This window comes from Prinia subflava, chromosome 13, assembly GCF_021018805.1.
Source record: "Prinia subflava isolate CZ2003 ecotype Zambia chromosome 13, Cam_Psub_1.2, whole genome shotgun sequence".
In the NCBI taxonomy this organism is placed as follows: domain Eukaryota; kingdom Metazoa; phylum Chordata; class Aves; order Passeriformes; family Cisticolidae; genus Prinia; species Prinia subflava.
Window position 1 is genome coordinate 12,733,925 of NC_086259.1, and position 26,546 is coordinate 12,760,470.

Below are 26,546 nucleotides of genomic sequence, written 5' to 3' on the forward strand. Positions count from 1 at the left end.
GTGCTTCCCCTCTCCAGACCCCACCTTTGGGCTTTGTAAGACCTTAAGGAGGAAAGAAGAGATGAGAGCCCAGTTCCCTGTGCAGGGGCTGCAGACAGTGCTGTTCTCCTGGGTTTCAGCATGGCAGTGTGAGCAGGGCTGCTCTGTGCTCACGTGAGAGCACCCCTTGAATCCAGCTTAAACCTGGATGGTGGCTTGGGGACGTTTTGCATCACAAGGTTCTGCAGAAGGGTCTGGAAGCATCTCCCTGCACTGCCCATGGGCCTCTCCTTGGGATCTATCTGATCCCAGGCTCTCAGTTATGCTGGGAAGGGCTGAGTGCTGCTCCAGGTTGCATGGCTGCAGCAGATGCTGCTGAGATGGCGTGGAGGAATTGTGAATTCAGCAAACGCTAAGTAGCACACGGCATTAAAAATTCACAAAGACTGCTCTGAAACACAGGCTCCCAAAGAAGCATCTTGATGAGCTGCAGCAGTGAGTGAGCAGGGAGAAGCCTCCCCAGCACTGTGCTAGGAAACAGTCCCATGCACCCCAGTGGTTTGTGCATTTGTGGTTCTCAATTTTCAATGAACAACTGCAGCAGAGGGGTTTTTCTCTTCTTTTCCTGTTTAGGTACTCAGTGACAACTTGTTCAGGTGCAAAAGTAAACTAAAAATCGAGAGGCTGTTGTCAGTGTTCAGGGAAAGATATAGGGATTAAACTGAAACAAAACTTGAAATGCTTTAGGTCTGTGATTTTCAAATGTTCCTTTGAAAGCTTTATTTGAGAAGCCAGATGACCCCATTTTTCCCGGGGAAAAAAAAAAAAAAAAACAAGAAACAAGAAACAAACAAACAAACTTGTAGGCATTTTTCCAGTGACTTTGTCCTTCAGATACCCTTTTCCCCCTCATCTCAGCGAAATTAAAACAGGCTGGGTTGAATCACCCGCGGGTGTGGGGTGCCGGGGAGGAGAGGAGAGGAGCTGATGGGCGATGCTGAGATGGGCGGGGGACCGGGGGTGTTTCCCGGCAGGAACCCTGAGCTGGCACACGAATTTCCCTGTGCCTGTGGTGCTGGTGCCGGTGGGGCTCGCCCGCTTTCCCCCGCCTGGGCGGAGCGCAGGGAGAGGCGCTGGGGATGCTCTGCCTCTCGCTGTGACCTACTTGTGACAGCGCTGCGGGCCGGGGGGCTCTGCCTGCAGCCCCCATGCGGTGATTCCTGTTCCTATTGTTCCCATCAGCTCTTTAAATTTGGGGGGTTTCATTTGTGCTTTAGTCTCTACTACAAGGGTCATTGCAGAAAAGACAGCAAAATACTTTATCTGTCTCCTCCCTTAACCAAAAAGCTGGCTAAGAGTTCTGTGGGGTTTGTAACCTACTTTTGAAAAGAACAAACTACAAAAAAATAAACAGAGAAGATATTCATGCTGCAGCTTTGTGAAAAGTAGAAATCTGTGATTAAAGAGGTGCTGGTTTAATTTGCTGGAGCAGAAAAACGTATTTAGGTTTTGTTTTTGCTTTGCAATCTTTTCAGAGCAGATGTGCCTTCCCTGCAGGACTGCTCTGTTCTGTGCTGCTCAGATGCTTTGCTGGAGCAAAAGGATGAAAGAGTGTAGAAAAGATCTGCATTGTTAGCCTTAGAGATGTTAAATATCTCTGACAGGGCTAAGACACCCATCCTGCCCTGGACAAATAGCTGGAGACACTGAGCATAGGGCTTACATTTTCACTGTGAAAATAAATGGGAAATGCAGAAGCTTATTAAGTGGAAGCATAAAAATAAGAGCAGCTGTGGTGGATTGAGCGAGGTTTGGCTTGGCTGCTCTCCCTGTGCAGCCGTGGGGAGGCAGGGCAGACCCTGCTGGAGGTCTGCAAGGGCATCCCGTGGGGAGGGACCACTTTGGCTCTCATTTATACTGAAGCAAAGATTACCCCAAGAAAATTAGCTTTTGGCAAAGGGGTTTCTCAGAGAGGGACCATCAAACATGAGCAGTTGTTTTGTTTAGAGCCTGAAACTCTTTTTTAACAGGGATTTTGAGACCAATGAGTTTCCAGAAATGAAACATTAGTGTTGCAGGAGATCAGTGTTGTAGGCTCACACCTGGACTTCCACGGTTCAGGAGTTAACATGAGGAGGCAAGTAATTAATTATGCAAGTTCTGCATTTGATATTTAAGCACCTATTGAGCCCTGGCACAGGGAGCTGGATGTCCTGTGTGCTGCAGATGATAAAGCAGTATGGAAACTTCTTCTGCCTTCCGAGAATGCAAATGAGGAATCTGCTTTTCGCTTTGGTTTAATTTGCTGTCTTCATCTCTGCACAGCTTGTTAGCTGAATGGAAAACTGTTGATGCTGCCAATGCAATCTGGATATTGTTTCATGGGACTGCAGAAAGCGATGAGTTTGTAGCTCTCTAATCTGCAGTAATTTGCTGCTAATTTGTCAACAGTCAACAACTCCAGTGGCTACCACACGGAAACAGCCCCGCTGCCTGCCTCTGGTCAGTGTTAGTGAAAGGTCACTTAGAGCACTACTTCTCATCCTCTGGAGGGTTTTACAAAGCACAGAATAATACTTATTTTACAAGGAGGAAACAAAATCCCAGAGGAACTTTTGCAGTGACAGGATCCAGGTGAGTTTTCAGACTTGCCCACAGCTCATTCCTGACACGCCACCATCACCCAAGGACCCAGCACAGCCACGGCACCCTGGGCACTGTTGTGCTAAATTCTCCAGTTAGGCTGAAATGCAACTTCTGCTGCCAGAGATCAGGAAATCAAACCAGGTGCTATAGTTTCTATCATTTTACCTGCAGCAATTCCCTTAGATGAGAATTGCGCTTCCCTGGGTAGGGCAGCAGTGATCCCCACGAGCAGCAGTGATCCCCACGAGCAGCAGTGATCCCCGTGAGCAGCAGTGATCCCTGTGAGCAGCAGTGATCCTAATGAGCAGCTCACAGAGAGCTGGCAGCAGTGATCCCCGTGAGCAGCAGTGATCCCCACGAGCAGCAGTGATCCCCACGAGCAGCAGTGATCCCCACGAGCAGCAGTGATCCCCACGAGCAGCAGTGATCCCCACAAGCAGCTGTGATTCCCACGAGCAGCAGTGATCCCTGTGAGCAGCAGTGATCCTCATGAGCAGCAGTGATCCCTGTGAGCAGCAGTGATCCCTGTGAGCAGCAGTGATCCCTGTGAGCAGCAGTGATCCCCACGAGCAGCAGTGATCCTCACGAGCAGCAGTGATCCTCATGAGCAGCAGTGATCCTCATGAGCAGCAGTGATCCCCACGAGCAGCAGTGATCCCCGTGAGCAGCAGTGATCCCCGTGAGCAGCAGTGATCCCTGTGAGCAGCAGTGATCCCTGTGAGCAGCAGTGATCCCCACGAGCAGCAGTGATCCTCATGAGCAGCAGTGATCCCATGAGCAGCAGTGATCCCCACGAGCAGCAGTGATCCCCACGAGCAGCAGTGATCCCCACGAGCAGCAGTGATCCCCACGAGCAGCAGTGATCCCAGCTGAGCTGCTCACAGAGCAGCCTCTGGCAGCATCCCCAGGCTGTGCCCAGACCCAGTGTGGTGCTGCAAGCCCAGCCAAGAGCAGCCTCAGCCCCAGGGAGGTTCTCTCCCTGCCATGCCCTGACCACACTTTTGAGAGGCAACACCATGCACTTTCATAAATTTTTGCTCAAACATTTGCCTCTTCCTCATTTTGAAGCTGAGTGCTGGGTATAATGAGCGGAAAATAGTGCAAACCCTGCCTTGGCCCTCCGAAATATTCATCTACCTGTACATTAAAAAAGCAGGTGGGAAGGCTGGTTAATGAGGAACAGAGGGGAATTAGGGCTGTGTGGTGCCTGCTTCTGAGCTTTCCAAGAAATCTGGATTTGACAGGCTCTTGCAGAGCTGGGGTGTACTGGAGTCAGGCTGCTTCAGCTTCATTGAAACTTCCTGATCAATCATTCAAGGTTTAGTCTTTCTTTTAATGTTTCTGCCAAATTTTAATGATAAAGTTTGAAAACTTTGGAGCTGGCAGTCTGCCTGGAGCTGATAGTTCACAAATGTTTCAGCTAGCACATTCCCACTCGGGCATGGCACAGAACAGACATTGCCTTTCTAAATCTTGTTTCTGAGCTGTCCTCAATCAGAAATGGGGGCTTTAATTTGGCAGGGGACAGTGTGAGGGCCCTGTGTAGGCTCCAGTGTGTTCTAAGAATGCATGAGGTTACTCTCACTAAGTAACAGTGTTTCCCCATCATTTAAGATGAAGCACCAGCTATCTAAAATTTTCTTCTTTCTCTCTTTCCTGTTTGCCATGGACACGCACCCAGTGCTGCTCTTCAGGGATTCTGAGAGCTGTGTGAGCCCCATGGTCTGGGTTTGCTGCTGCCAGAGCACTGAGCTGTTCCTTGAGCTCAGTGGGATACACAGAGCATCGACCTCTGCTCCAGCACCCGAGCAGCTGTGCCCTTGCTGTGGCTGCTCCAGCAGTTTCCTGAGAATATCTGCTGTGCTCTCCTGGTCTGTCTGGGTGCAGGAGGGAGCTGTAGCTTCAAGGTCTGATTTCCAGCAAAATGAAGCTTTTGTCTGCCTGGAGATGAAAATAAAGTAAATCATAGAATCGTAGAATGGTTTGGGTTGCCAGGTACCTTAAAACTCTTCTAGTTCCAAACCCCTGACATGGGCAGGGACACCTTCCACTGGACCAGGCTACTCAAAGCCCCATCCAGCCTTGCACTGAGCACTTCCAGGGATGGGAGGTGACCTGATAAACTTCAGAAGTGATATTTTGACTTGTCCCTACAGAGAAGCCCAGGTTTCCCTCCTTGCTGCTGAAGCCAGGCACTGGTATGTGGATGTGACTGTCCTCAGCCAGCCTGGGCAGAGGGGATCTGGAAGGTGTTACCCATGGCAGCTCCTCAGAGGCTTTTTCTTCAGATATGGCGAAGGTCACTTGGAGTTCAGAAAGGCACAAGCTCCCTCAGATCCCACATTATTCTTGTAGGAGTCCTGAAGGAGAGCACACCCAGTGCTGCAGTGATTTCACATCTCTGCCCAGCACCCCAGGACTTCTGCCTCAGCAGAAACCTCCAGTGGGATGCACCTGGAGGATCACCATGGCAGGAGTAAGAGCCTTGCAACAGCTCAAAACCATGAGTAGCTTTTGATGTGTGACTGGGGAATTGCAAAAAAGTCTCCCAAATAAACCCATTGCTCTGCTTTGATGTGGCAGGGCTCAGGTGCAGATTTAAACATCTCTCTGTGATTCCCAGGCCACCTCTATTCTGCACACAAAGAAATGCTTAACCTTGCAGGGAATTATGTTTCACACTGCAGTTTGCTGATGCATAAAAATTAACCATTTTTTGCACTGCTATGCTATTTAATAATTTAGTATAAGTATCCAAATATCAGGTTTTCCTCCTACTATTTATTTGACTGTATTTTTCATTGTCTGTAGTAATTCCTGTCCAGAACAGTTGTTTTTAGGGCACTGCAGGAGGAAGGTTCTTCTCTCTTTTAGCAAGGTCTTCTTGTAAGAATTTTGCCTTAAATGCAAGGAGGAAGTTTTGAAGTCAGGATTTACAGCTTTGGGATGGTTGAAGCACAGAGTGATCTTGTATTAACAGCAAGCTGTGCTGTCTTTGTGTTTCATTTTCACTTTAGATCAAATATTTAGAGAGGCTGCTAGTAGCTCATGGGCTTTGACGGGTGTTTGGTAGAGGAAGGTTTGCTGATGTTTTTTAAATCACAGAATGATTAAGGTTGGAGAAGCCCTCTAAGACCACAGAGTGCCCTTGGAGTCTATCACTGTGGTCCCAAGTGCCACATCCACCAGTCTTTTAAATACCTTCACAGAAGCTGATCCCACCACTTTCCTGGACAGTCTGTTCCAATGCTCCACCACCCTTTCTATAAAGAAAATTTTCCTAATATCCAATCTGTGCAACCTGGCTGAAGAAGGGGTCTGCAACAAGGCTGCCTGGGCAATAAACAGAAATTTTGGGGATCAAGTCATAGAGATCAAAGGTTGGTGGTGTTGCAACCACTTCTCTCTGCACAATCTCCTCTAAAACAGAAATTCTAATTTTGTGTAGCTGTGTGTACAATGTCACATGTTACACCTAAGAGTTCAAACAAAAAAAAAAGAATGTGGGAGGACTGGGGAGGGGAGACACTAAAGGCATTTTAATGAAGAAAGAAGTAGATGTTCAGGATGGCAGAGAGGGGATGAGGCTGATGAGAAATGGACAGAGCAACACAAGTGTTTGGATTAGCCTTTGGGAGGGAAAATGAGGCTGTTTGGGTCAGGAGGCTGCAAGCTCTGCACAGGAACCTGCTGCTTGGCTGTGCTGGCCTGTGCTTGGGGAACTCACAGGGCAGAGACTTTAAATGAGTAAATAAATCAAAGGTGCTAAAAAGCTATGGTTGTTCGAAGTCAGTCACCCATTTAATAGCACCAAATATAAAAGGGCAGTCTCAGGTCAACTAAGATAAAAAACAACTGAGAGGCAGTGGCAGATGTATGTCTGGAGCTCAGCTGGGTCTGTTGATGGCTGCAAGAGCTTGGAAACAGAGATTTCCTGATGGGGAAGAGTGAGGGAAGAGAGGTGAAGGTATGTCCCCAGTCCCCTCAGCAGCCACCAGAACAGCAGTGTGCTATCAGCATTATTCTCCTGCCACATCCAAAGCACAGCACTGTACCAGCCTCTAGGAAGGAAATTAACTCTATCCTAACCAAAAACCAGGACACTCTATCTATTTATTTATTTAATACTGTCTATTTATGGCATATAGCCCAGAGGCCTGCTCTGTGCTATGACCCTGGCCCTGGTGCACTGCACAACCCTCCAGCCCCTCTTGCCCAGGGGACCCATTGAGAATTCCCACATTGCTCTCAAAATGAGCTCTTCCCCAGGTGGCTGCTTGCTGCAAGCTCTGCTTTCCTCCCCTGAGTGCCCCAGGCCAGCCCGTGGTGTTGGTGCACACAGGGCTCAGATCTCCTGCAGCTCCCGTGCATCACTCCAGAGCTGCAGCACGTGGAGGGGCTGGCTCAGGGCTTCCCGTGTGCTGCTGCTACAGATGGGAAGCAAATGCAATGAAATCAGCTATTATTGCCTTTCATCTGCCTTTTAAACTGAGAGCAAATAACTTGGATAGCAAGAGGAAAGCTGGAACAGGTTACCTCCTGTTTTCTGGAGGCAAATGGTGGCTGGAGAAAGCTTTGTGGACTACAGGCATTTCTGTCTGAATCCTCTTCTAACTGTTTGGGCGATTTTTGCTATAATCTCTATTAAGCAGCAATTACATTAAACATAGCCAGGCTATTTACACCCTGGGGAGGTCTAATTCCATCCCTTAATTTATAAACAACTAGGAATTTCTTTGGAAGGCATTCCTAGATACCTGGGATGAAAAGTCTGAATTCAGTATAATGGGTGAGCACACAAACCACCACCCCTTCACACACACATTTAAATCAGGTCATTACAGCAGGGTGAGAATTATGTGGAAAAAAATACAGTCTTCACAAAAGATAGTGAGAGAAATTGTGTTATGTCAGTCCTGCCTGTTTCCCTACCTACCAGCTTACATTTGATAACTACCTATAGCTGCCATTAAAAATCATTTCAAAATTACTTCCAACTCTAGGATGACAAAAGACTTGATTTCATGATAAAAGCTGAGCAGCCTGAGGAAAATTCTGGCATGCTAATGGACACTGCTTAATGCCCAGGCTATTTCTGATGGGAATGAGGTACAGTTTTCTGACTACAATGGAAATCCCATTTTTCTCCAGTCCAAGTCCTACAGCGAAGATTCCCAGCCATTGTCTGCTTGGTGCATGCAGAATTATCCATTATCCTAAACAAGAACCAGGCTTTAAGTCATTCCTCAATTTCTTACACTGACTGATGTGGTAATTTTGAAATGAAAGTCGATTTCCCCCTGTTTTAATGGAAATGAAAAGGCTAATCCAGTCACAAAAAGGATCCTCAGTCCTATCAAATGCCATTCACAGATTTTGGGTATGTCCCAGTTTCAGCTGTACCACAAAACTTCATCCTATGCTGCAGAGAGGAAAGGAGAAGTAAAATTGGCTAAATATTGTCTTTGATGAAGTCTGTGTTTTGATGAAGACAAAACTTAGCCAAATTCCCAAAGAAGAGATGATCTTTACTCCTGGGGTGACTGACTGGGGAGGGGCATTGGCTGAATTCTCAAGGGATGTTCTTGCATTTGCTTTGTGCATCCAGTGCTCCCCCAAGGCCTCACCCAGGCACAGGAAGGGAAGACGTTCTGGGAAGGTTAAAACCCCAAAGTTCTCATTACCACATGGCACAGAGAGGATGGTGATGGTGGAAGAAGAGCTCTGTGTGGCATTTGCCAGCGAGCTCTGGTGCCCAGCCTGCCCCAAGCTGGGGGCTGTGCCCACGGGAGCTGTCCTGGGGTCACTGGCACAGGATGGAAGACACCACCTCAAAACTGTGCTCATGGCAAGAAGGCAAAGGAGGGGATCATGCCCAGTACACAGAAAGCATTTATCAAGTTTTTTTCAATGAGTTGACTGGGCAAAACCCCAGATCCTTACGTTCAGTCCCTCGCTTTGTCTTCTTCCCTGCCAGCCTTTGCATTCCTGTGCCAGCATCACCCCGTAGGTCCCACCAGCATTCCCAGCTGGCATTAGAAATGCACAGGAGTGTTTCAAACAGGGATTATTCACTGTACATCATTCCCTCTCTCAGGCTATCTGTGCAGATTGCTTGCTGTGGTGCTGACCATCGTGAAAACAGCTGTGCTGGGCATTAGTTAACTTCCAAAATTTTGGAGTCATTCTGTAAATTTCTTTCACTAGAAAATTACTGTAATTGTAGTAATTTCCTTGTAATGATGTGTGTTACATCTCATTAGCAAAGGCGCTGGCAGGGGCTGCGCTCCAGTGGCAGCGGCGCCATCCCTGTTCAGAGCCACCCAAACGTGGCTCCTGTGGCTCTGAGCTTCAGCCAGGTGAATCAGCAGCCCTGCCTCCAGCTGAGTGCAGCTGTCCCCAGCAGAGCACTGTGAGGATGCAATCGAAGTGGTGGATGATGATTTTGCTGGCTGCTCTGTACCTGAGTCGCTATTGGGGAGCTGCAGATGATTTTCAGAGCGGGCTGGGTGATGCAGGGGTCACACCCCTTCTTTGCCCACTGGAAAGGCTCATCACAGATCAGATCTGTGGGGCTGGAGGTAATTTTCCCTAGCAGCCCAGGATGGAAAGCTCAAGCCCATGTTCCCCTTTGTTTAAATGAATAGAGTTGCTCCTCCTGGCTTCTGAGGGGGCTGGGTGAAGGATTCAGGGTGGAAGCCAATCCCTGTTCTTGCTGGCTCATGTATCTGCACATTCATACCCCCAAGAAAGAAGAAAAAAATAGATATGCCATTTTTATTCACAGGCCCCAATAAAATCCAATTTACTTACCCATAGCTGTTGGGCACTTGCAAGTAAGCGGAGCTTAGAGCATTCTAGAACTCACAGAGTAATAAAAGTAAGTAATGAAGTATAGCCATAATAATAGCTAGAAAATATATTCATAATGTATCTGGAAAAGATATGAGCAGTCTCAACTTCATGTAATTGAAAACAGATTTAGCAAACTCAGGCTCAGAACAGTGACCTTATTTTGTGGCTGCTTTAAGCCATTTGGATCGCTGAGTGAATTTCCAGAAACTCGGCCATCAGATTTCCTACACTTTGGATGATTTGTGATCTCAGTTTGATTTTTCCCTGGGCTGCTTTAGTGGGTGAGAACAGCTTGATTTTGTGAGTTAGAAGGTGTAAAAGCCACTTCTGGACTCCTCACCTTTTCATGATGGCCAAGGGAGATATAATAACATCCCAGTTGGGGCTTTCTGATGCGCTCTCTTATGTCCTTCTCTGTTCGGTTGGTTTTAACTTTGATAACTCTGTTGGGGTGGTAATTTGCTTTGGTCTGTGCCTGTGATTGAATTATTTTCAGAAGCTAGGGTAAAATGAAGATTGCTCTCTCAGGAAGAAATGATGGCAGCATAGCTGTGGCCTGATTATCTCTTTTCTCAGCCGATCAGCACAAGGGAGGCAATTTCTGGTTAGTGGCACTTGTTCTTGCTGGCAGCCAGGTGTTAACTTCCAGTGCTGGGTTTAGAGGGGAGGGAGGGAGTCAGTGGAAATAGGTTGCCTGCCTTTAGTATAGTTGCCCAGATAAAAAAGTCACAAATATTTGAGTAGATCCAGATCTCTGGATCTTAAGATCTTTATGATTCAAATCTCTTTGAGATCTCTTGTTCTTAAAAATAATGGAAACTTTATTTGGTTTTGTAAGATTTGGTAAAGAATCTCAATCTTTCCATTATGCTTCCTGTCAAAAGTACCTCCTCAGGGTGGGCTGATAGATCCCAGAGCAGCTCTGCAGGGCAGGGCATGGGTGAGGCTGAACCAACTGAGGCTCTGCCTGTGCCTTTGGAGAATTTGCACCTCTTGAACCCAGCAGCTTTCTGAAAAAAGCTGCTTTCTGGGAGTCTTATCCATTCTCTACTGAGTGCAGACACTTGTGCTGTCAGGAAAAGCTGGGACTGTCCTGATAAGGCTCCTCCTGGACCACGGTGTCCCATCAGCTCTTTCTTATCACAGCAGCTGCCAGCCAGGGGACCTGGTGTGGGCACCACTGTGGGCCATCCTCCTCACCCGGGGGTTTTTAACAGTTTCATTTGAACTGGCAAATCCCAGCCCAGGCTGCTTCCTCTTATCACCCACCCTGAAGTTCCCTGAAGGCATCTTTGCCTGCAGGGCTCCAGGAACCCAGGCTCTCAGGCTGTTCCACAATTATAGATATGCAGCTCAAGGATTATCTCATAACTCAGAAGGGCTCTTGCTTTGTGTGTTTCCAGAGAAGTATTCCAGTTTATATTAAATAACGATCAGCTTTAAGCTGGCTGGTACTTGGTGCTGGTGGCTGGGGGGAGATGAAAGTCCTGAGCACTGCTTGCAAATAAAATTGGTACTTTTATTCAAATTCTGTGGGGTCAGAATACTTTATTCAAGCACTTCTGTGGGGTCTCAAGACAATAAAAATTAAATAAATCTCACTGTCACCTCCTTCTTCCTCTAGATCCTTAAATCATCCTGGTTTTGCATTACTTTGGGCTGTTAAATGCCAACAAAAATTCAGTACATGTTGGTTTCCAGTGATCTGACCTGTCATGGTAGTTGGTATCTGTCTACCTGTTCTCTCTGGAGACTCTGAGATAGGAGGCAGAGCAGTGCTTTGGCACAGATTTTAAACACAGATATTCCAGAGGCTGCAGCAAAAATGCATGCTGGAGCACATTACTAAAAAAAAAAACCTCAAAAAACCCAGAGCAAAACAAATCAAGCAAGACTAAAATGAAAGACAGAAATTATAAGATATAAACTAGATGTAGGATGTGGATTTTTTGCCTTAAACTTAAAAACACCTTTGTGTTTTTCAGAGTTAAGCAAACTGTAAATTCAGATCAAAGTACTCTCCTGAAAAAAACAAACAAAAAAACCACTTCACTTTACAGTTTCTCTTTCCCAGTAAGTTGATTTATGTGACTTTCCTGGGAATTTATTTCTGCTGCCCTCTGTGTGGAAGGACAGTTTGAAGGTGAACAAGCACTGATTTATGGTTTACAGGTAAAGTGTTCCATATATAAAGAACTGTTTAGCCCTTGTGGGATAGAAATGCTGTCATCCTTTTGATCTTGCTACTTGAAGATGTGCATTCATTGCCAGAAGAAACTGAACCTTGATGTTGGCTGGGATACTGCAGAAAGAGGAGCACTGAGGGGGAAGAGAGGTGGGGGTGAGTGGTGTGGATGGGGCTCCTGCCCTGGGCAGGTTTTCATCTCCTTCAGTGACACAATGTCACCCCTGGGGAACCTCCAGGTGACACTGGGGGATGCTGCAAGCAGCAGGTTCTTGCCGAGGTACAGGAGCTTCAGTGTTCTGTAACCAGGAACAGAGAGCAGATCTGGGACCCTGAGCTGTGCACGGGTGCTCTGCACCCTGCCTGCTGCAAAAAGGCCACGTTTTAGGGAAGGAATGCAGAAAAACCATAAAGGCAGCTGGAGCCTCTCTATAGCCACTGTGGTGCTCTGGAAATGGTGCCCTCTTCACCCAGTGCTGCTGTAGACTGTTCTCCTGCTGTGTTCCTTTCATAATTGCCAATTAAGTGGGCATCTTAGACTCAGTTTATCACTGTTCTAAATTTGTCTATGCTAGGCAAGGGAAACTGGGTTAGCTTTTGGCAATGCAGGTATGTTATAGGAGCAGCAGACTTACTTTGGGGAAGAAAGATTGATGTGTGTGTGGAGAGATGGCTAATTTTGTCCGCTAGCATCATCTCCTGAAAAAGAAACAACGGGGTTTATTATTGATTTGATTAAATAATAAATGATACATTCTCCTACCACAAAGCAGGCAGCATTTCCAGTCTGTGACTCTTCTGTGGATATGAATGGAAAGATTTTAAATAATATGTGACCTAGGGTAGCTTTTCCCCCCCAGGCACTGCTGCATACCACAGTGTAGTGTCAGCAGCTTGGACAAGAAATGGTAAATTAAAGTTTCATTAGAGTTTCTTTTGTCTCTCTCCTGTTGCTTTATTGCTGAACTTCACAGGAGCTTCCTCACAGCCAGCTCTGTTCCTGTCTGCAGAGCAGGAAAAGGCTCCAGATTTATCAGTTAAATGTAAGCCTTTGTCACCTTATCAGTCAGACTTGTGGGAGTCCTTCTTTTAGCCCCATGTACATGAATTTGGTCATCTCTTCTTGGTCATTTCAGGAGCCTGTAGCAGCCCCAGTACTTAATTAACACTGGGACCAATATATAACAACACAGAAAGTGTATGGCCACATTTCCACATCAGTGGAATAGCTTCCATTTAACATTTCTGCCCAGAGCAGGGAGATGGACTGGGCTGGAGGGGATGCAGCTGGATGGAGATGGCAGAAGATACCACTGGGTCTGTTTTAATTCCAGCCCAGGGTGTTTTCCTATCCAGTAAATGTCCCTTAATGAGTGTCCAGCATCATTTGAGCAATGGGTAGTCAAAAAGCTCCATAATTTCTTAAATGTAATTCAGTTTTAGGATGAAGCTCACCAGTTTCTCCTCTCTGGGTGTGAGCCATGCTTTGGGTTAACAGCCCAATTTAGCTGCCAAAGGGCCAGTTTTGCAGAAGCACTTGGAGATAATTTTGGTGTGAATCTTTAAATCAGTAAATAACTCTGGATTTTCAGCCTTGCCCCCCTCACTCTGCTGTTCCCTAATGGCAGCTGTGTTGCTGTTTGCAGATGATGGGAAGCTGTCCCTGGAGGAGTTCCAGGCCTTCTTCTCTGATGGGACACTCAACGAAGAAGAACTTGAGAAGCTCTTTCATACCATTGATTCAGACAACACCAAGTAAGTTCTGTGTGCTGGCACCCTTCCATTTCAGCATTTGGATCATGGCAGGGGTGTGCACCAGCAGTGCTTCACTTCTGCACAGGCTGCAGGAATGCAATTTGCAAATCCTTGCAAAATCTCCATTTCTGCTTGGTTTGTGTCTCATCCTGACACCACTATGACTTCTTTAGTTCTGGTGGTTTTTTCAGAACATTTCTAGTAGGGCAACTTGACCTTTATGGCATCTGAAATGATGCTTAGCTTAATGTGGGCAGTTAAATACCTCTTTAACTTTATCTCAAAGCTTTGCTGGGCTATAAAAGGCAGCGGTGTGACTCTCTCTAAGCACAGACCTGTCCTATCTCTGTGAAGTCTCTGTATCCCCTGCACCTGGACCATGCCTACTTCACTTCCAACCCAAAACATCCCCTGGAAAGCAGTGATTATTCCAGCACTTAAAGATGGCAGAGGAGGGCTCTGGGGGTGTCCTTAGTTTGATATAACATCAAACTGGAAGCTAAACCTGGCACCTGACTGCTCTCCATGAGCATCAAGTGTCTGCAGGCTGTGCCAGCCTCTCAAATTAAGTTGACAGATTCATTAGCAGCTGGTGTTTCCCTGCCCCCCGTGTCTTTCTGTCTCTCCCTCAGTGCTCCCTCTGCCTGCCTTGCCTTTGGTGGGGTCTGAGGTGTTTGTGAGCCCTGGCAGTGTCTGGTGCCAGCAGCATTTGGGGTCTGCCAGAGCTTTTCCAGTAGGAGCCCCCTGCCAGCAGGTAACAGCAGCACTGGGCACCAGCACAAAGGACACAACCCTGGTGGGTTTCCCCTTTCCAAGGGAAAACTGTCTTCAAAAGCCTGAGTGGTTTTGTCTGTTTGAAAATATAAATGAAAACCAGCTTTGAGTCATATTCCAGTGTGACTCCTGTTCCTCTGGAGAGAAAAAATCTGTCCAAAAAGCCAAAGAAAAGAGAATCTGATTTCAAATGAGAAGTCTTGAAGCAAGTGATTGAAAAATAATAATCTGGTTAATCATAAAGCCTTCTGGCAGCAGGCAGATGGAGTTTTGCTCTTGTGAGTGGTGCATTTTTTGCTACCCATCCAAAAGATCCCCTGGAAAGCAGTGACTGTGCTGGAGGCACCAGCACCAAAGCAGCAGCTGTAAATCATCAGCACAGTACAGGGACTGCTGAAGAATTTCCAAGGGCAAGGTAAACAAGAGGTTTCTCAAAATGATGTACTTCCAATGTGTGTACTTCCCAAAGTTTATTCCAAGGTTGAAAATACCAAAGACCAGCTTGGTATTTACCTTTCCCTGAACTAAAGAAAGCTCAGTGATCTTATAACTAAAACTACCTGGGAATGATCCATCCTTTCTAAAGGCTCTTCTTCCACAGGCACTTCCACAGGCTGCCTCATGCTCTGTGGGTGTATTTATCCAGCTCCCAGGTGGGTTCTCAATAGACTCTGGGACTCGGGTGCTCACCTGCCTCTGTTCTGAAATCATTTATGGCATTGCCTGAGCTCAGCAGTGCCCACCTGGCCTTTGGGAGGATGCAGGTTGTTCCTGGGCACGTGGGGATGTTTCTTCTGGTCTCCCTGAAACAGGAAATTGGATTGCAGTCATTTTTGCTCAGGGATTGTGGGGAATTTGCAGCTTGCTCCCAGCCTGAGTGAGGGATGTCTTCTGAACTGGGCAGAGAGAAAATGTGCCATTTGTAAATCCCATGCAACAGTGCTGCTGGCAAGGAGTCCTGCTGATCAGCTCCCAAGCGTGACAAGAGCTCCCACAATTCAGGAGGATTTGTCTTTAGCCAAGCTGGCTTGCTTCAGCCATCAATACCTGTTAGAGACTGGTGCTTGCAGAGAGCAGCAGAGCATCTGCTCTTCTTGGCTGCAAGGAAAAGCAACGAGTTGGTCACGCTTCCAAGTTAAATCCTTGCATGAATTGGCACTTGTTTATTGATTTAGAAAGCACAAATATCTACAATAAATTTACCAAGTTGGGGAAGGAAAATATTCCTTGCTTTTAATCTGCAAGAGCTGTCTCAGTCTTCAGAAAACCTATTCAGAGCCAGGCCTCCTTCTGCAGAAGTGTTTTTGACTATGACCTGAGTAGTTTGCCTGACTGCAATCCTGTGCCCAGTACAGTCCTTCAAGTCCAAGTCCTGTGTGCTCTTCAGCTTGCTGTGACTTTTGTTTGTTCCCAATTCACAGGAATTGGCAGCCCTGGGGGGCCTGGCAGGGGGATGCTGCCTCCAGGCACTGGGGCTGCAATCCTCGGTGCTGCTGCCACTGAGGAGAAGTGGAGTGGAGCTCTCACTTTTCCATTTTACAGGGGAATGTAGGAACAATATTAACTTTCTCTTTCCCAAAGGCTGTTTGAATTACAGGTTTTTTTGCTATTTCATGGAAGTTTATTTATTTTTAATTTTTTTGAAACTCTGCTTTATCTCCCCATTTTTTCTCATATTGGCCATTGTGTTTGTTTAGTGTGCAAAACCAAGATTGCTATTGAGTTTACATTACAGCAAGAGTAGAAAACGAAGAAAATTATCTTCCTGCTGATTATTAGTAATTGCTGCTACCAACCAATTACAAAATGTTGATTCAATTTCCTGGAGTATTTTTAGAATCTGCTTTACTGGAGAGATAAAATGAATGTCTGTACCAGTTTCTTGACTGGGATTAGCTGGGGAGAGAGTGGAAAAGAGACAAGCTGGGCAGAGGAGTGTGAGGATGAGGTGGGTTGTGGATGAAGGAGCAGCTGTGCTCCTGAGGTGCTGTGGCTGAAGGAGTCTGTGCTTCTGTCTCAGAGCCCAGAGAGACCCCACTGGCAGCAGGGTGCCCTTAGGAGGATGCTGAACTGGAAAGGGAGATTCCAAAACAACCCAGCATTGTTAATGAGCTTTTTCCATTCTCCTTGACTGCCTGGGAAGTGTCTGTGGGGCATTAATGGTGTGGGATGCTGGGCATGGTCCTCAAACACCCACCCTGGGTTTTATTAGCAGGTATCTCCATACAAGAGCTGTGCTCTAGATCCCATCATCGCCAATAATTCATCCTGCAGCAGGAACTTGTAAAATGTGTTTCTCTTGGTGTTTTTTGGCAAAATTATATTCATAAAGCTGCTGTTGCTTAAAAACAGCAAAAAAGTAGCATTTTTCTCTCTGTTGCTCACACTGCCCTCCTTCTCTCCTCCCAGCTACAGCTGGGGGGCAAGAACAAGACACTGCTGGGTAGTTTTTCACTGGTTTTAGTTGTTATTTTGGGAGGTTTCAGCAGTGCTCTTTGGGGAGCTGCCTGAAGATTACTGGAGAGATAATGATATGTTACTACTAATACCAAGACTACTGGAACAGCACAAATAATGTGCAATACATGTGCATGTGATGTATGGACACATAACTAAATATCTGCTTTTTGTTTAGTGGTAGAAATGGGCTTTAAAAACATTGGATTAATGGTTACCTAGGAAATCCAGTTATATTTACAGAGTTATCCACATACTTTCTTACTTTTTCTAACAAGATGTATCAATTTTAAAAGGAAAAAGTCATTGCAGATGTAAAGCCAAACAGTTTTAGGCTCACAAATGAACAGATGAAACCCTTTAAGGGTGTTACTGTGATACTGGACAAAGCTTGCTTTGTCTGACTCACAGCTCCCATCTTCTGCCAGCTCCCTGGGCTGGCACTAACTCCTACTCTGCATCCCCTTGGAAAGAAGAAGCACCTTTGAACCCTTGGGAAAGCACAGGGATGTCACACGTGGCTGTTGACAAAACAAGTGCAGTCCTTGCAGGGGATTTTAAAACTTCCTTTTCTGTCTTGTACATTTTCCATAGCTGCAGAGGACAATCCTTTGGGGAGAGATCTGCTCACTGGAGCAGGACTGCTCAGATGAGCTGTACAGGTCCATTCACAAGGAGACAAGGACATGGCATTAGCATTCTGCTGCTCTGTCATTTGTTATCTCTTCGCTAGGCTTACAGCTATTCTTTTAAAGGCTTTATTCTCCCCCTCTCCCCGGTCTAAATGAGCTCTTCTCTCCAGTGGCAAGCACTAGAAAAGGCTGGAGTGTGCATGTAGGATAATGAACAGAAGCTTCTCAGAAGCCTTTGCGGCTTCCCCGGGCTGTCACTTTTGCCAGAGGATTGTGCCAAAGGGAGAACTCTGGAGCTGTGCAGCCTGTCCTGCACCTGGCAGTGCCACCTCCATCCCTGGAGACACTGCCCGGGGCAGGGGGTGCTCCAGAGGGTGATTGCAGGGGATGGAGGGGAAAACTGATCACGCCAGGGGACACTGAACAACTTCCCTCTGAGATTAGGGAGCCACCTTCCTCCTCTGAGCCCTCAGGTAGCCCAGGGAGCTGTGTTATAATTCACATTAGGCTGCAGAGATGCAGGTATGGTCAGGGTAGCTACCAGCCTGTTCAGTTCCAGAGCGGGGGGACAGGGGCAGGGCCACCTCAGGAGCAAGTAATGATCCTGATGAGCTTCTCTGCCTGCACTAATTAGTCCCAGAGTGGAGCAGGGCAGGTCAGGCCTGAGAACACTCTGCCAGCACCGCTGTGCTGCTCCCAGCAGTGCATCAGCTCCAGCACTTTGGGGGACCCCCAGTGCCAGTGGGGACAGGTTGGGAGTTTTGGACTGTCCCTGCTTTTACTGACACCATCAGTTGTGGGTCCAGAAGCTCTCAAAATGGGTCTTATACTTTTCACAGATTGATTTTGATTCTCTGTTACTTTGAATGCATCAATACCCAAAGGTGAAGATGAGTTTTTCAACACCCTCCTTCCAGCACACAGCCCTGCTCCGGACCTGGACTCGCTCTGGAAAGCAGCCTGCTGTCCTGCTGCTCCAGTCCTTATTTTCCTCTGGTGGAAGAGGTCTGTTGTCCCTGCTTTGTTTGGATGCCACAATTCCTCCAGGCACTACTGTGAGGTGTTTTTCCTTCCCACTCCCCAGCCCAGCTCTGGTGTCCTTTGCTGTGAGACATCTCCCTCAGAGAGAATCCCCTGTGACAGCAGCAGTGCTCTGCTGTCTGTGCTTTGCTATGGGTTTCTGCAGTCCAGTCCTCTCAAACTTGAACAGAGAGTTCTTCTACTTCTTGAGCAAGAACAATGATGATTATGATCGAGTACTTTTTTCCTGGATTGTTTTTCTTTCTCCCCCTCCCTAATCTTGGCTATTTGCATTGCAAACCTGATTCAGTGGAGTGCTGGGTTTGTCTGAAGCCTGCACACAGAGATGGCTGTGCCCATTGAATTGCTTCATCTCTGAATATGGAATGTTCTCAATTAACTCCCTGGGAAATAAACTACGGATGGTTTAATCAGCGAAGATTTTGATTAACTGATTCAAGAGACAGTTCTTGTCTCTTCTGAAAGGGACAAAATGATTGCACAAAAAATTACATGTCTGGCTCTAATTCCTGGCTCTCAAGAGCATGAGCATTTGGTGGATTTTGTTTATGTGGAAGATGTTTTTGAGTCCTAGCTTATTCTTCTCTAAACATGTCATTTAAACTATACCATGCTCTATTTTTTTATTTAAGTGAAGAAATTCTTGCTGCCATGGCCAGTGCTCAGCATCTGTGTGCTGATAGAGACACAGAACGTCTCAGGCTCACCAAAGAAAAGGGGCTTTAAAAACAAATCACCCAGTGGGAAGGTCACTGCAAGAAACACAAAGCTGAAAAACCACACAGAATCTTGTTTGAACTAACATCTGAGAACATTTTTCTATTTCTAATCCTATTTCCCAGGTGTTTTCCCAGGCAGGCTCTCTGCCTGGTCCCTGGGGAGAGCCTGTCTTGTACGGAGGCAGATTGGCACTGGGAGCAGCAGGCTGGTGTTTACTGCGGAGTGAGAGGATTGGAGAGGGTTTATCTGTGCAAATGAAGTGAAGAATTATCACATCAGAGACTTTTCTGGCTGGGAGAGGGGCTCAGCACCTTATTTTTTGGATTGTGCAGGGCCATTCTGCATCACCAGTTTTCCATTCTAGGGAATGGAGAGATACCAAGGTCTTCATGGTTAAAACCGTAAAAGTGACTGTGATATTTAATTCTAACCAGTAACTTGTGTTTGAGGCATTCAAAGAGATTGTAGATTTTGCTTGCAGCTCCAATCTTGCAAATTTATCAAGGGTTTTTTTGGGTAAATGTGCTTAGGGCAGCAGCATCAAGGAGCAGGCATGTCCAGCTGCTCTTTGGTGGGTAGAGCAAGCTGTCTGCCTTGGGACTGGGTTTGGGAGGAGGTTTTAAATAATTTTTCAATGGCAGAAGAAAAGCATTCATGAGAAACAAAGATATTGGGGAAAATACAGCATCAGGGTCCAGAGATTTCTTGCTTTACCTTTCTTTTACTTGTTTCTGCCAGTTGTGTGTTACATATCCAAACCTGCACATTTGCTGCTCTAATTTCTTCCTCTTCTACATATGACTTTGGTAATAAACAAGATACCTGCAATGTCTAAAAGGAGGAAAAGGCTGATTTAATATTACCTCGTGCTCTCAGTATCTTGTTATTTCCTTCTGGCAATTAGCAACCCATTCAGCTGAGCTCTGAACAATCCCTCTGCCTTTTGCAGTTCAATATTACAGACATTACAAATAGAAACTGGATTAGCCCAGGTTTCCATGTCAAGTGGAAATAGGCAAAACGTTAAAAATTCACTCAACAAAAAAGGGCATTTCTGACTGTTTCATACTGTTGACAGTTTGTACATAAAAACAGAAGAGATCCAAAAAGAGTATTAATTTGTTTTAGTGGTTTGCTTTCAAAACTGAGCTAAAACAAATGACGAGAGCTTAAAAACGTGGATAGATTATTTGTTTTGATGTAAAGAAGAGGGCCAACAAGTGAAGCGTGTGAAAAGCCAGCTGAGGTGTAGCTTTGCTGGAGGTGCTGGTGCCGTTTTCCTGGAGGTGAGAGATCGCAGCATCCCTTGGGCTTTCGTGCCCGGGAAGGGGCAGGAGAGCAGCCCGGGCACTGCGGGGCCTAGGCCCGGCCAGGCCGGGCCAGGGGCTCCTTTCTGGGTGTCTCAGCACTGCGGGCTCCGCCACGGAGCCTCTCTGAGCGCTCCGAGCCCCGCCGCCGCTGCAGCTGGCCCGGCACGGCGCTCGCCAGCCCGGCTCGTCCTTGGCCCTGCCGTGCTGGGCGCTCACACGCAGCGCTGGCTTTGCCAGTGTCCCCAAGGTCCCCAAGGTCCCTGCAGTGGCCCTCGGTGGCGGTGCCAGAGCCCCAGCCCTGCTCTCAGCCCAGAGGAGCCCGCAGGGCCCGGCGGCTGCCCGGGTTCTGGCCGCGGCTGGGCAGAATCGCTCCCAGAGCTCCAGTATGGTCCCCGGAGCTCCAGCATCGCCCCCGGAGCTCCAGCATCCCTTCCGAAGCTCCAGCATCACCCCCGGAGCTCCAGCATCCATTCCTGAGCTCCAGCATTCCTCCTGGAGCACCAGCACTGCCCTCGGAGCTCCAGCACCACTCCCTGAGCTCCAGCACCATTCCCTGAGCTCCAGCATCTCTCCCGGAGCTCCAGCACCGCTCCCTGAGCTCCAGCACCACTCCCTGAGCTCCAGCACCACTCCCTGAGCTCCAGCATTTCCCCCGGAGCTCCAGCACCGCTCCCTGAGCTCCAGCACCACTCCCTGAGCTCCAGCACCACTCCCTGAGCTCCAGCACCGCTCCCTGAGCTCCAGCACCACTCCCTGAGCTCCAGCATTTCCCCCGGAGCTCCAGCACCGCTCCCTGAGCTCCAGCACCACTCCCTGAGCTCCAGCACCACTCCCTGAGCTCCAGCACCACTCCCTGAGCTCCAGGATCCCTCCCGGGCGCAGGGCTGCTGCCGCTGCCCTGCCTGAGCGCCTGAGCTCCCCCGGGCTTCTGCTGCTCTCCTGGAGCTGGCCGGGCTGCAGCGGGCCCTCCGCGGGGTGCTGAGCACAGGGTGGGAGCCCTTCTGGACAGCTCTCTGTTTCTTTGGTTTTCAAAGCACTTTACCGAGCACTCCACGACAGGAGGGCTGCGTCGTGGTTTTGTGAATGAGCAGCATAGGCTGAAACCGTTCTTTTCCTTCCTGTCACTTATTTTATATTTTTCTGCAAATAGGGAATCCACATGGCACAAAACCAGAATAGTTACTGCAGCTATCCCTGTAAAAGGGTTCACACTCGCAGCAGTCCAAGCAAACAGCTGGCACTTCAGAGTCTGTCTGGAGGCTGATCACTGTGAACAAGCCCAACAGCAGAACTGATGTGCAGTTAGCTGCTGTATTTACTGCTCCTGGGATGCTCATGGGAGATGGAGAGCTGGGCTTGCAGCAGGCTGTGCTGCAGGATGCGGGCTGAAGGCACTGCAGGGCACCAGGATGTCAAAATTAAACAATCAGCTGCCTCAGTGCAAGGTGGTGGTAATGTCACAGAAAACCACGGTATGTTTTCAGAGTGGAGCTTGTGGGGACCCTGAGAGCAAAGAAGTTGCTCGTGCTGCCTTCTGTGCTGACCATGGCATGTCCAGCCCATCCTCCCAAAGACTTGGGTCCCAGGCAGTGAATATTATCAATGCAGTAATCATCAGTTCAACAAATTTGAAAGTGCCATCCCTCCTAGCAGCTAAGTTACTTGTAGGCTGTAATTAAACCTGTCTTCTTTTTTCTTTGATGCACTTGTGGGCAGAGTGATATTTTTCAAGAAAAAGTCATCCATAACAAAAAAAAAAAAAAAAAAAAAAAAAAGAGGTTTTGATATAATTTATTAGGAATTTGGCACATGCAGAGACCTGAAAATTTTTCATGCTGCACTAAATGTCTGTTTTACTTAAGGTGGTGACTATGCTTAGAAACTGTTGGATTAAACTTAGTAAATTAGTGTGCTGCATTGATATATTTTTCATTTATCTATTTTTTTATATTTTCATTGATATATTTATGTGCTGTGAGCAGGAGGTATTTTTTTTTTGTGTTACCATTTTGTTCAGAGTTTTGAGAGCGTTTCAAGAGATTCTTCTTTTCTGAGTGGTTAGAGGTTCTGGCCAACTGTGACAACAAACCATGAAATGGTTTTATAAGGTACAAGGAATGATCCAAGAGGACATTGCCTTAAATTTTCTTCCTTGGGCAGAAACAGCTCCACCAACCTTTGCTCTTAACATGCAGATTCTGTGTGGCCCCGACTGGACACGGGAGGGGGAAAACCCCTCCCCTTGCCCACAGTGGAGCTGCAGAAGGCTGGGGTGCCCCGGGTGTGGGGCTTTGGGAAGGGCAGCAGTGGGGCTGCTCTGCCTTGGGCCTCCCCTGAGTCTGGGGATTTGGGTCTGAGCAGCCCTTTGTGCAAAATTGCCCCTTTGTGCTGTGTTTTCGGTGTTATTTGAGGGCAGGAAGGGCAGAGCCTCAGGGGTGCTGAGCCTGGTTCTTTGCAGTACCTGAGCTCCAGTTCTGGAGCTGTGTGGCAGAGCAGGAGGGTGGCACCCACTGCCAGCCCTGCAGAGCCACACTGCAGCTGCTGCTGAGGGAACTAACTAATGTCTGCTACTTCACAGGTGCCACTTTATTGCTCCTGCCTTTTTTTAAAGTGACATTTATTTCTCTTTTAACTAGTGAGAGCTTTGAGCATGTTTTTCAACAGCATCCAGACCATTGTTTCATTTTTATCCATATTCAGTCACTTTTCCTGCTGCCCTTGGTGATTAGAGATGGGTGTTTTGTTCTGTCAAACACTTCACCACATAGAAAATGTTGTTTTGGTTGTCTTGAAACTACTGATGAAAGAAAGCATCTGGTCTGTGTTGGGGATGGTTTGAAGCTTGGGACTTTCTGAGGATGGTCTAGAGGCAACTGGGGTCTTCACTGTGCTGTTTCTGACACCTACCTGTGGCTGTACAGAGGGAATTGGGTTCCATGGGGGCTTGGCTTAGCTATGATCAGTGATTCACAAGTGTCTGTGGCTGCAGAATGCATCAGTATGCCAAGGGAGTGAGGAACCAGCCCTGAAATACAGCAGCAATCTTTGAAAATGAGAAACTAGCAAATAACCTTGTGATGGTCTTCATCTTTATGGTAAATATTGAGTCCCTGAAAGGAAATGAAATGAATTGTGCTGCAAAGAGCAGTGTTTAATCCTCCCCTCTCCCCCTGACAAAGTGCTCATGCTGATTGTATCAGCTGCACAAGCAAAGGCAGGAGTGTTCCTGTTAGCACACACAGCAAGCCCAGCCCAGGGTGTGCCTGGCCCTGCTGCTCACTGCTCCTCACACCCCTGCACAGCCCATGGGGACAGGAACAGGGACATGGTCCATGTCCCATGGGACAGCAGGGTCACTCCTGGAGCCTCTGAGAGAGCAGGAGCTGCCATTGCAGGACAGTTTCCCCATTTTCAAAGCCAGCAAAACCCAGACCAAAACCCTTTCCTTGAGGGCTGTGCTGAGTGTAAAACTGTGGTGGAGATAAGGGCCTCTGCCAGGAGAGGTGGGGATGAATCCAGAAGAGGATCAGCACCTGAGATTTCACAGGACATTGTGCATTGGAAGGGATCCACAAGGATCTCTGGGTTCAACTCCTGTGGGAATGGTCCCTGAGGGGGATCAGGCTCAAGCTTGGTGCTCTCAGCACCACGCCCAGAGCGCTGAGGCCACAGTGGGCAGAGGGCCCCTCAGCTGCTGCATCCATGTCTGCACTTGGATGCTTTGGGACTTCAGCAATTGTATTTAACAAGTTCAACAGCCTCCTCGTGTCATTTTTATAATGTTTATTACTGCTACAAGATGAATGCAACTGTATTGCAGGTCAGTGGCTGGAGAGGAGACATCTTCCCATCACATCCCTAATTACTGCTCGTGTGGACTGCTATGGCAACTGCCTTTTTGCAGGGCATCTGCACTCCAGTATCACAGGCTTTTTGGAGCAAGTCCAGGCACTTTTGGATGTGTGACAACCATCTGGGGGTGTTCAGCCTGATGATGTATCAATTAGGGGTCAGTGTTCAGTGATAACCACCCCTTTTTTTCCCTCTCTCCTTTTCCTTTGCATTCAGATCTGGAATGGGATTTGTAACACTGGCATCTTACTGTGGGTGTATGGAAGCTGTTCTGAGCCCAGCTCAGGCTCTGGCATGGTGGGAAGGATGCCAGGGCCAGCTCTGCCTGTAAACCCTGCAGGCTGGGTTGGGCAGGGGCTGCAGGCACTTTGCTGGGCTGGGACTGTCCCTGGCAGAGCCACCAGACACACCCAGGGATCTGCCATGGGGCCTCCACACCGAGGAGGAGGAGGAGGTAGTAAAGGTCTTCTGCTGATCTTCCCCATCACAACAGAAGGTCACCTAAAAGAGCATCCTTGGTGATGCTGAAACCACAGAGGAGGTTATCTGAGATGTTTTTTGTCTGGCTTGGGCAGGAGGAGCCCAGCCTGCAGGGAGCTGAGACCTCCTGGTTGCTCTCTGTGCTTCTATAGGCAGAGAAGTCCCTGTGTGACTGTGCAGCATCTTCACAGGGCCTTGTGCAGGGGGGCAACAGCCTTGAAGCAGGATGAATAAAGGAGTGTGGTTTATCCTGAGCCTACCGGATTTACTGTGCTTGTTTGTATAGAAGGTCAGTTCAGTTTACCTTGAAAAATCAGTGTTTTGCAGATTACTGGTTTTTAATGAGGGCTCTGCTGCCCTGGTGCTCCAGAGGAAAGCACAAGGTGCAGAGCTCACAGCTTTGGGCACCAGCATTTCCAGTGAACGTGGGTGTGTGGTTTGGAAACTGCATCTGGGCAGCATCTGAGCTAATGAGAGCTCAGATGGCTTAAAAAGGCAAAGAGCTGCAGAGAAAACCACATGAAAATATTACTATTAAAGTATATTAAATACTGAAACACGAGTTTCCAGTGGCCTGAATGCAGGTGTGCTGTGCAGCCCCAGTGCTGCTCACCTTCCATCCTGCAAAGCAGAGAGCCACACCCATTACAGGGTGTGGATAAAAGCAAAACTGCCCTGTCTTGGTGATCATCTGCCTAAATCTCAGGGAAAGATGGGCAAGGAGCAGGAAGAGGCCAAACGCCAGGTTTAGGTGAGTAGAATATCCTTGGGGGACACTAGACTTCAGCCTTCCAGCTGGTGAGTGAAAATCCTGTTGATAGCAAGGGCAAGCAGGAAGAAAGAGACCCCCCCTCAAACTACACAGAATATGCTATAAACCCCATTGCTGCACATCCTCCATTTGCGTCTCTCTATTTCTGGGCAATCTTTTTTTTTTTTTTTTTTTTTTTTTTTTTTTTTTTTTTTTTTTTTTTTTTTTTTTTTTTCTCTATGTTACCAAGGCTTTGGAGAAAAACTTGTTTCACTTCTGGGCTTTCAGAGGCCCTCACTGTGCTCCCCAGGTGCTCAGTGATGGAGCACATGCCAAGGGAAGGATGGAGTTATTAGTTTTGCTCTGGAGAAGGCAGCATTTCTCTCCCCTCCAGGAGCCCCCTGGGAGTTCTTCTCCACAGGTGTTTTAATCTAAATCATTGTGCTTCAGTGCTGGACATGTCCCAGTTTGGTGGTGATCCATATGCACTCTGCAAACCTTTTCCTCTTTCATATAACACAGATTTTGGGAGAAACCTCTGTCTGGGGGGAATGATGAACCTGTGTCAGTGACCCTCGCAACCTTCCATATGTGGTGCTTTCTGCCCCACTGGAAAAAGCAAATACCTCTGGGTTATTTCAGGCTCTCTCTCTTTATTGTTGTACTGAATAGGGAGCAGGGCAATTGTGCCTGCACCAGAATGTGCACCTTGGAATTATTCCTGTGAAGCACACCACAAACTTACGTCATGAAAGAAGCAGGGATGTTTGGCAGCAGGTAGAGACCATCCCTTAAAGTAAAGCCAGGTGGGCTCCAGAGCCCCACTTGCCAGCTTGCCACAGCTAAAGAAATTAAAGCCAAAATTGATACATGCTCTGAATCCTTCTCTGCCTGTGTCATTTGAAGCTGCAGGTGCCTGGATGCCCCTCTGGTTGTGGGCAGCCTTGGCATTTGGGTTCTGCTGTTTCTTTGCTTGTGGCACACCAGATTTTGGAAGTCCTTTTTTTAAGTAATACCATAAGAGTGGTTTGAGTATTTTTCTTAAGCAAGCAGGTGGGTAAGGGGGAGGTACTTGGATAGGTCTTGGAAAAGATTTACCAGGATTCACC

General features: G+C 47.5%; 1 protein-coding gene across 3 annotated transcripts in view; it reads left to right on the plus strand.

Moving 5' to 3' along the window:
* NECAB2 (N-terminal EF-hand calcium binding protein 2) overlaps nt 1-26,546 on the plus strand; it is a 76,223-nt gene that overhangs the window by 27,885 nt on the left and 21,792 nt on the right. For all 3 annotated transcript variants that reach the window (XM_063410881.1, XM_063410883.1, XM_063410882.1), the window contains exon 3: nt 13,312-13,420. In XM_063410881.1, the coding sequence (XP_063266951.1) occupies nt 13,312-13,420 (109 nt within the window). The remainder of the gene's footprint in view (nt 1-13,311; nt 13,421-26,546) is intronic.